The 10,789-nt window shown below is 49.6% G+C and overlaps 1 protein-coding gene across 1 annotated transcript; it reads right to left on the bottom strand.

Moving 5' to 3' along the window:
* Positions 1-8,470: 8,470 nt before the first annotated feature.
* EI90DRAFT_2908037 (acid protease) lies at positions 8,471-10,097 on the bottom strand (the record flags this gene model as incomplete). The annotated part of the gene is made up of 7 exons (XM_039054306.1): positions 8,471-8,541; positions 8,600-8,776; positions 8,843-9,252; positions 9,310-9,462; positions 9,522-9,599; positions 9,666-9,857; positions 9,916-10,097. The coding sequence occupies 7 exons, from the start codon at positions 10,095-10,097 to the stop codon at positions 8,471-8,473; spliced, it is 1,263 nt and encodes a 420-aa protein (XP_038920928.1).
* Between the last annotated feature and the right edge of the window lie 692 nt (positions 10,098-10,789).

Below are 10,789 nucleotides of genomic sequence, written 5' to 3' on the forward strand. Positions count from 1 at the left end.
TAACAGATGACAACCTCCTGGTCTATAAAATCCCAGAGGATGTCGTTTATCATGGTTTGGAAGGTCACGGGCAAGTTGCATAGCCCGAAGAACATCACCATGGACTTGAACAGCCCCTGGTTGGTCGCAAATGCGGCCTTCCACTCATCACCGTCCTTGATTCAGACATTGTTGAACCCCCAGTGCAGGTCTAGCGTTGTAGGCAGGATAATCACCCACCCGCAGAGCCGGCTTGGATACCCATTTCCACAATTAGAAAACCCCTTTTATTCATGCGACGACTCGATACGAATTTGGTATCTAAAAATAGTGCTAATTCGTACGATTCCAACGATATCAAGAACGTCCCAATCGGTGGAGATTTGACGGAGTTCCGTGTTGGAGAAGTTAGGCACAGCAGGTCACAGGCATGTGTGGGCGTGGCAATCTTAAGTGGCAACCCAGAATTCCAGCCTCACTCATGCCCACGGCTTCTAATAAATTGGTAAAAATGCTCATTGGCTGCATAATCGTTCTATTCAGTCACATTTTTAATTTTGGCCTTTAATTCCGTAAATCCGTTGAGATATCGCTTATTTTCTTATATTTTCATATTTTTGCATCATTTCAGTTATTGATCAATATTCTTTTATTGATACTGTTACCCTTTTTATTATTTCGCCTAATAAGGTATGCAGGTGCCATATGGCATCAATATTTCCCATCTATTGTTTCTAAAAATAATTGTTTCTTATAATCCTGTACATACCAGATTTTTGGAATAGAAGTTCTCCCCTCCCCCAAATTCTCTAAGTTGCTAGGACACACTAGAGTGGGTGTGAGTGAGTGGAATTCCAACCGTAGGAATAAGGGCAACAATCTAGCCTGCAACGAGTGGGTAGTGGATTTGTTGAGCCCGGACCTTGCGGAATCCCGGAGAACCCACACGGAGTTTAAGGATCGAGAGTGTAGCGAAGTCTAGTCAAGAAGTAGGAGTTTAGGGAGAGTTTGGCCCCACGAGCTTAGTCAGCATCGAGAGCCACAAGCCCTCTTCAGCACTGAGAAGTATTTGGCATTGCAGAGGTGGGTGAGGACATCAGAAATGAGCAGGAGCGGGTATGAGTTCTGTACTGTGATCTCGTTCAGCTTCCAGTAGTCCTGAACCAGGCGTAGTGACCTGTCCTTCTTCTTAACAAAGAAGACTGGAGCTCCCATTGGGGACTTGGACAGTCGGATGCGCCCATGGTGCAGGTTCTCTTGCAGAAACTCATCCAGCTCTGTCAGGGCCCGGCCCTCGTTCCGTGACGGTGTAGGCGGGATAATCGCCCATGCACAGACTCGGCTCGGATACCCACTTCCAACATTCAGAAACCACTTCCATTCACGTGACAACTCGATACGGATTTGACATATAAAAATAGTCCTAATTCCTACGATTCTGGAGATATCAAGAACGTCCCAATCGGTGGAGATTTGACGGAGTTCCGTGTTGGAGAAGTTAGGCACAGCAGGTCACGAGCATGTGCGGGCGTGGGAATCTCAAGCGGCAACCCAGAATTCCAGCCTCACTCGTTCCCACAGCGTCTAATAAATTGGTAAAAATGCTCATTGGCTGCATAATAGTTCTATTAAGTCACATTTCCAATTTCGGATCTTAATTCCGTAAATCCGTTGAGAAATCGCTTATTTTCTTTTATTTTCATATTTCACCATCATTTCAGTTATTGATTGATATTCTTTTATTGTTACTGTTACCCTTTTTTTTATTATTTCGCCTAATAAGGTACCCAGGTGCCATATGGCACCAATATTCACCATCAATCATTTCTAAAAATAATTGTTCCTTATATCCTGTACATACCGGATTTTGGAAAAGAAGTTCTCCCCTCCCCCATTTTTCTCTAAGGTGCTAGGACGCACTAGAGTTGGAGTGAGTGTGTGGAATCCAACAGTAGGAATAAGGGCAACTGTCTAGCCCACAACGAGTGGGTAGTAGATTAGTTGAGCCCGGACCTTGCGGAATCCCGGAGAACCCACACCGGAGTTAAGGATCGAGCATAGCGAGTTTAGTCAAGAAAGTAGAGTTTAGGGAGAGTTGTCCCCCACGAGCTGTGTCGGCATAGAGAGCCGCGAGCCCTCTTGCAACGGGCCCAAGGGGATCCTCCAAGTCGCTGGGGTATCTAGTCCCAGTCTGAGGTCTTCAAACTCACTGAGGGGGCTAGCCCCAGCCTTCACAGGAAATGAGTTGCTACGCATTTAGGAAGTAGCTTAGTTACACTTGCCTTCACAGGAAATGAGTTGAGAAGAAGGGTAACCTTCTCAACCTCCTGTGAAGCCGCTACAAATGGGAGCCAGGAACTATACAGTTTTCAGCTCTTTGCCGACTTTCCATAATTGGCACCCCCCGTGGGAAGATTCTGGGCAAGCTGCTCGCCCAGAAAGTTCCCACGGTTGTGGCTGTGATGGTTTCTGGGCGAGTAACTCGCCCAGAATGTTCCCACGGTCTGCATGCATGCGGGATTGTGGAACAGTGAAGGGAAAAATAGGAGAAAATGGGGGAAGGGTACCTGAGGGTGTGTGGGGTCAGGGGCTGTGCCCTGACAAGCTCCTTCTGCTCCGGCCATGAGAGTGGGAAGGTCTTCCCTCTGGGGAGCTTGGCATCCAGCAGTCCATGGCGTGGTCCCAGGGTTTCCGGGGAGGCAGTTGATCAAAGGCCTCTTTCGAGAACACATCCCGGAAATCCTGGTACTGCTCTGCCTCCAGGTTGTGGGCTTCTTGGGCCATCCACTGGGAGGGTGTAGTGGTCACTCTCAGCTTGTGTCCCCATTCTGGAGGGATGATCGTGGCATAGATCCCATCTCCGGGCTCCAGTGTGGGGTCTTGGTCACTTCATGCTTGTGGTGGCCAGCAGGAGGATGGGCAGCGGGACATGACGACCTTTTGCTGTACCCAGTCCACTTCCGGGTTGTGGTGCAGCAGCCACGAGTGCCCTATGATGAGGGACTGTTGCCCAAGGTTTGCGACTGCAAAGTGGGCCCGCTCTGTATGGCGTCCGAACGTCAAGAGGGCCTCTACTTCCTCGGTTATGGCCCCATTCTCGTTTGGGGTTCCATCGACGTTGCAGATGGGGATGGGTTGGGGGAGTGGGGTGGTCTCGAGCCTGTGCCTTCGGATGAACTCAGGGCTTATGAAGTTCCTGGTGGCTCCCAAGTTGAGGAGTGGCCAGAGTGGTCAGGGTGGTCAGCTTCACAGCAAGGCTGAGGGATCTTGGGGAGTGTTTGGAGAGGACATAGATAGCAGGTGGGGACACTGCTACCTCTGGGGTCATCTCTGCGGTTTCCTCATCCTTGTGGGCTGGGGGTGCTCCCTTCCTCCTTTTCTTTGCAATGACTCGGTGGAGTTTCGGTGCTGGTAGCAACTCATGTGTGTCATGGTGTCTGCATGAGCCATCCCTCATGGGCAGCTGGCATGCGTTCCACATAGGCTGGGTCTCCAGGCGCCCTCTTTGGTCCATGCCTAGCCCCTTCCCATTTGCTTCTAATCCTTTGTCACTTGGCCCCTCAGCCCCTTCATCAGTGTTTGGAGGTCTTCCGGGTGCAGGCGTCGGGTCTGGCGACCTCCGGGTGCAGGTTTGTCTCTGGTCTGGGGCAGGTTATGGGAGTCATGGGTGGGACTGGTGGGGGAGGGGGTCTGGGTGAGGGCATGCACAGCTGTGTCTTCTGGAAGCGCTGCCACTGGCTGTGAAGGAGCATGGCCTCACATTTCCATTCGGCCCAGGTGGTGGGCATAGGGTGGAGCTGGTAGATGCTCTTGCGGAGCCAGGAGTTGATTGCCTGCTCAAAGCGGTCAACTAGCCCTACGTCGCCTAGCTGCAAGGTGGGCCCCAATATCTCAAACTCCTGGATGAGCTTGTCCATGGGGTCACTCCCCTGTCAGACGGTAGCTGCCCAGTTTGGGTCTTGGAACATGGCATTGAGTTCTGCATTGAACTTGTCCATGGTGGGTGTGGGAGAGCCCATCGTCAGTAGCACCATGGTGTGTTGCATCGCACATGCTCCTGCAGTCCCTTCCTTCATGTAGGAAAGCATGAAGAGGACCTGGGAGAGGGTGCTGGGGAACTTGGCCATGCAGATGTAGAGGTAGATCCTGCATTCGGCCTTGAAGTGGTCGAGGTCCTTGCTGACTCCTGAGAAGGGGGTGGGGGGGGGCAACCTTGGGTGGTCTGGGCGCATGCACGGGTGTGTGCGTGGGCTGGCCCTGGGCTTGGGCCTTCACAGTGGCCTGTAGTTCCTGGAACTGGGCCAGCAGGTCGTCATACTGTTCTTGTGTCACCATGGCAGGGGAGGTGGGGGAAATGGGTTGAAACCTTCTTCTGCTGTCAGGGACCGACCTGGGGTCAAGAGCATCTGGGTATGTCGCCCAGGGCTGAGGGCCCAGTAGGGTGTGATGCGGCTGCACATAACAATGGCCCCATGCAAACAGGTGTCCCTGGCCACTTAGGCTAAAGTGGGAAGTGTGAGAAGAAGGTTGCTTCTCAGTTCCCACTTAGGCTGTGTTTATATACATGTGGTTAAGGCCACATCATCTATGCACACAGCCACATCCATCTGGGTATCTCTGCAAGAGATCCCAGGAGCACCCGGTGTGTGGGAGGTCGCCCAGCAGGTCCGGGTTTGGGCATGTCATACTGCAGCCAGGTCAATGGTACACTGATAGAAGGGAAGTTGTCCATGTAATAAGGAAAGAAGAAAGAAGAGAGAAAAGAGAAGGAAGAAAGAAAGGAAGGAAGAGAAAAGGAGGAGGAAGTAGGGAAGGAGTGGGTAGTGGGGGACTGGGTCAGCTGGGGCTGGGTCAGGTGGGTGTGCCCTGACATGTGCCTAGTTACATGTCTGTGCCCTAATTTACTAACTGGCAAGGGAATCTAGAAGAGGGAAAACTCTAGTCGATTTTATCACTAGGGTGTGACCTATCTACAAGTTATGTATATATAGTTACATAGAGGGTGGGCCTGTGAATGGTGGGACTGAGCAGGGTGGAGCTAACAGAGTTACAGGTTAGCCAACTGAATATTACCGACAAATCAGGTTACAGGGTTAGTGGAGTAATGGGCTATAACCCAAGAATGGAAAGGAGGGATCATCCCAAAGGTGGACCTGCAGGGAAAGCAACTAAATTGCCCAGTGGGGGTGTCAGAGACCAGATGTGGGATGAAGGAAATGTCCCTGTGGTGGAGGGCTTTGGCCTCAGCGACTTAGACCAGGAGCGCTGTGCCTAGTTACATGACCATGCCCTAATTTACTAACTGGCAATGAGAACTTAGAAGAGGGAAACTCTAGTTGATTTTATCACTAGGGTGTAACCTATCTACAAGTTATGTATATATATAGTTACATAGAGGGTGTCATATCCATCCCCAGCCATCGACTTCCAGTCCCTCCGTTCCCTCCGGTCTAACTCCGCTCCTCCTTCACTAACCTCAGAGCTCCCGTATTCTGCAATCCTCTTGGTACCCCTCGATGGTCACCACCCCCTCATTTCAATTTATTACCTATGCCTCCCTAAGTACAGAGCCCCAAAGACTTCCGGACAGCTCCGACGTCCGCTAGCGCACCCCCGCCTCCGCTGGGCAATACAATCGCCTGCCCTGCAGAGCCCACCTTCGGGCTTATCCCTCCTTTCCGTTTCTGGGTTATCGCCTGCCTTTCCGCTAACCCTGCAACCCGACTTGTCGGTAATATTCAGTCGGCTAATGTTTATCCCCGTTAGCTCCACTCTGTTCGGCTCCGCCAATTGTGGACCCGTCTTCGCTGTAACCATATATATATCCCGCTTGTACATAGGTTACACTCCAGTAATAAAATCAACTAGAGTTACCCCCCCTTAGGTTCTGATTGTCAGTCAGTAAGTTAGGGCACAGACGTGTCACTAGGCACAGCGCTCTTGGCAGAAGTCGCTGAGGCCGAAGCCCCCCACTATGGAGACACTCCCTCGTCTCGAATCCGGTCTCTGACAGAGGGCAGGCCCATGAATGGCAGGACTGAGCAGAGTGGAGCTAACAGAGTTACATGTTAGCTGAGTGAATATTACTGATGAGTCAGGTTACAGGGTTAGCAGAGTGGCAGGCTATAACCCAGAAACGGAAAGGAGGGATTGGCCTGAAGGTGGGCTTGCAGGGCAAGCAAGTGAATTGCTCAGCAGAGGTGGGGGTGTGCTAGCGGATGTCAGAGCCACCCGGAGGCCTTCAGGAATCCATACTTAGCGAGGTGTAGGTAATATATTGGATTGAGGGGGTGGTGACCATCGAGGGAGTCAGAGGTGATTGCGGAATATGGAGGCTCCAAGGTTAGTGATGAAGGAGCAGAGGTAATCTGGAAGTGTCAGGACACAGCAAGGAGGGAGCAGTGTGCCTGGGCTGCACAATTAGGTTCTGAATAGCAAAGGTAGTGAAATTCAGCTGTAGAAGCATTGATTACTCCAAAGTTGCAAGTAATGTCACAGACTAAATGAGCAAATGAACCAGTTTGCAACTGATCTCGAGTCAATGATTGTAAATTGTGATCATACATTACATGATGGAAGCAACACAGGGCAAGTAGATCAACATGGGACAATTATTCAAACAATTGCAGTACACTCAATCAATCAGGGAATCGAGACTGTGTTAGAACGTGCGGATTTGGACGACTCCGGAATGGAATCGGAGACTTAGCATGGAAGGACCTTGGCCTCAGCGACTCAGGCGGAGCACTGTGCCATTGCTGGTTGTCCTAGGGGTCCCTAATTTCAGATCTAGCAGAGGGAAAGTCTCTTGGGGGAATTCATGTCGATTTCGGACTGAGGTTACAAGTTACTAGGTACATTGTATATAAGGAGGGGTCCGGAATCAAAAGGAACAAGGGTAGGATGAAAGCAGACAAAGGGAGATGGAAAGAGTAACAACTCCGAGGGTCAAGTGTTTGACTCAATGGTGTTTCCCAAAGGAGGAATGAAGGGCCAAGGCCCAAGAAGGAAGGAAGGAGGATGGGAGTCGGGAATGGCTAGCTGACTGAATAGAAAGGAAGCAGCAGCCCAAATAGGAATGAGGGAGAATAGCGGAATTGAAATGGACAATGCAATGGTTGCAAGGTCCGGAGTAAGTCCGGAAAGTCCGAACTCAGAGGTTAAACTCCGGAATATTGGCAAAGGTAATTAAATGGAATGAGCTAACCAATACAATGGGTATAAGTGGAGGTGGGGTCAAAGTCCGAGGTCGGAGCTAAGACCGGAGGTTCCGGAGACGAGACGTGAACGGGATACCAGAGCGGAGGTCCGGAGTCGGGAGCATAGGGTTTGTGTACTCGTCTGGAAGGTGTCGAGGTTGGGGTCGGACCCGGAATGTTCCGGAGTCGGACCGAAGGTGGTGTTGGAGCCGGAAGGTGGGATAACCTCTTGGGAGTCGGCAAGGAGAGAGTGACGGAAGGGAAGTAGGGCTCCGGAAGTCGGAGTTCGGAGTTCCAGGAGCCCAGAGCGGAGGTCGGGATTGTATGGATATGACAGACTGGATGAAAATGAAATGTTGTATAATTTGTAGGCAGTCCACTTGAGCTGCACGATATCGATTGCCAGGTACAATGCCCAAAGCGCTACATACAAGCTTCAAAACATCATATGACACAGAGTTGGAATGCAAAAAATCAAACAGTCAGCCCATTGGGATGACACATTGACACAAGTGGAGATGGGACTGTGGTGGCATTCCCTGACAACATCAGCAAAAGGTCCTCAGGGTTTCACTTCAAATGGTTTGAAAACAATTGAGTTCACTTCTGAACTGAATTGAAATGTGACACCTTTACTAAAATGCTTTGGGAAATTGGTCAATTTGGCCAGTTTCATTGTATTAGAAGCAACAGGATCATCAGAAGTGTCCAAAGTTGACCACGACAATTTCCTGATGAATGTGATGAAGTTGTAAAATAGCGTCATTGATCACTAAAGAGTCATCATATATTCCATGTTTGATAGCATTGATCACAACAGTGGACTCAGAAAATGGGGGATCGGTAGATAAGAAGGAAAAGGGCCAACAAACAGAAGATGCGGTCATTGGGGATTTGAAGATTTGGGGGCGAAAGTCAGAGGTGGATAGGAACCAAGAAAGGAAAAGTTGAACGTGATAGTACTGTAGGTTTGGGAGGTGGGATACGAGAGAAATGAGGACCCTGGTAACCTAGGGAAAATGAATCGGGAACCTGAGGTATTGGCAATGATAAAGGACCTCTTGCACGGCTATAGGCTTCTGCATCGCAAAGATTCATAGGACCCGCTACAGAGTAGTGGGAATTGTTGTGATTGAGCTGCTTGAGTCTCAATTGACGCATAGATTACATTGGTATGACAAATAGAAGTGATTAAAGTGCTTCCTATCACTTTTATCAACTTCGGGGGTTTGCTGATGAATGAAAGCCTTGGAGATGGGCAGCGAGATGTGGGCGCTGACGAATGCCTTCCATCATGAAAATTTTGGATCCCACTCAGATTTAAGTCGAGCAAATCCAATACTAGCGTTGTCAAAGTTGAAGGCTGGAGAAACCAAGATCTGCTCAATGTATATTGTTGAGAAGAATAAAATAGGGCTCACCAGTATAAACGCTCCTCATGAATATATCACCAAGAATCCAGAACGGAGTGCCAGCTAGACCGACAATGCCACCAAGACATTGGCTTGACCCATTGGAGACTGGACCAAAGTTGAAACCAATGGGATACGAAGCCCCATTGAATGTAACGGAGATTCGAGGATCGTAGTGGCAGGGGTCTGTGAAAAAATGAAATAGTGGGTCAAGTTTTCACAGACAAGACAAGGGTACGAATGGGGATGTACAAGTGAAGAACTCATTGTTAACGTCACCCTTAATGATGGCACTGTCAGGAATATGTCGATAGAACTCCCTAACTGTAGGTGGATCACCGACAATAAGAGTGGTACCTGAATCGATAATGGCTGATAGACCGCTGACCACCTCCGTCCCTCGGACATTTACTTTATCGAGGCCAACTCGCCAATAAAAGCGTTGGGTCACAGGGATCCACTGAAGAGGAGTACTGTAGAGCGATTCGTCGGTTCCGCCGAGGCGAAGTTCTGAGCCGGACTCTGAGAGGTAGAAAGCGAAGACACCCTGGCTGACAGTTCCCTGTTGCATGAGGGTGTTGAAGAAGGGCGTAGCACCGAACTCAGAACTCGCTGGCCAGGCCAGGCCCATCAAGCCATCCATCGCTCCAGTCTGGAAATTCCTGTCGAGCCAATTGATGAATGAGAACCACGATCAACGGATATGATTGGAGACGTACTGGCTAAGGGCGGTGGCGGATCCGAGGGTTTGACGCTTGGCTGTGAGCCCGGCTACAGTGACAGCGTCAATATATTGGTATCCGCTGACTGAGGAACCGTCGCCATAAACGAGAGAGAAGCTTTTCCCCACCGCCGAGGAAGTGGAGCTCAAGCTCAATGAAGATATGGTAAATGTGATGCAGCATCACAGATTATGAATGGGCGAACAAACCTAGGGCTGTAACGTGCACTGCGCAGTGCTCCACAGTTCATGCAAGAGACATCAGGAATGAAGAAGTCACTGCTTCCGCTATGTCGAATCGGAGATTGGAGCAGTCACTTTCAATTTCCTCTCAAATATCCACAGGTAACTCACGTATCGAAATAGATGGCAAACGTAACAGGAGGGTTCCCGACTGAGATGTTGCCCCACCAAATACTATCCCTAACGTCTGTTAAGGCACTGGTGGTGATATCTCTTTTCGTGGCGTGGGTCGCTCTATCCCAGGCGAGGGGATGGACTGGGCTGGTATTCCTCTCGTAATTCTTCAAGCCAATGTGGTATTTTCTGGGAGAAGCAAAGATACTGAAAATTCAAAGAAGCCCCATCGAAATCCCATTCTTACGCGCCGACATAAGCAAGGTGGGCCCGAAGAGCCGTTATGTTGACAACGCCATGATCAACGAAGGTGGAACCCCTCTTGCTAATCGGGATTGAACGACCTTTTTCATTACTGTGGATGCGAGTGGGGCTGGAAAGCACCAGGAAAGGTAGAGAAGCAGCGATGAGAGGTGTGGTAAACCTCATTTTGATCTGAAAGGGGAGGGGGCGCCGTAACAAGCAGATGCAGGGTGCGACTACCAGTGAGGGGACCAATCTTATTCCTTTGTCCCTGCGAATGTTCGGGATTTCGGCTGTGGTAATATCTCGCGATTCGCAATATTTCCGACTAACAAGGAATCTATATTTGGGCACCTTGCTCAGCTGGGGGGATAGAGGGTACAGTTGAAACTGTGGTAGGTCATACTGAGATAACACATAACCCCATAGAAACTTCTGGGAACCGGTATGGTTCCTACTGCCTAACCCATAAACCTGCCATCCCCATGATGCATAACGTGGAGGGGATATTTATATTGAAACTTTGCGAAATTTGATCTGTGGCCCATAAGTGTGAGCGGCGAGATTTCCATGTAAATATTGAAAAGTTATATTAACAGTTATTAACTGGAGAATGATGGGATGATGATGAGGATAAATTTATTTTATTACTTCGTGATGACGTGGCAGTCAGCTATCCTACCGGCATTGCCCCATTCGGAGGGAATGCATGCGGTCGCGTGATAATTCAATATGGGGTAATAGATGTCGGCAAGCCGGAGGCTTGCCAGGTTCCAGTCACGTGCAACAATCATAGTACCATCCTCATCTGAAAACCATTCCTCCTGGTCACACAACACATATTGGATGTAGCCATAATTATTAATATAAAAATACTG

This window comes from Cantharellus anzutake, assembly GCF_015039405.1.
Source record: "Cantharellus anzutake strain C23 chromosome Unknown EI90scaffold_7, whole genome shotgun sequence".
Classification (NCBI taxonomy): Eukaryota; Fungi; Basidiomycota; class Agaricomycetes; order Cantharellales; family Hydnaceae; genus Cantharellus; species Cantharellus anzutake.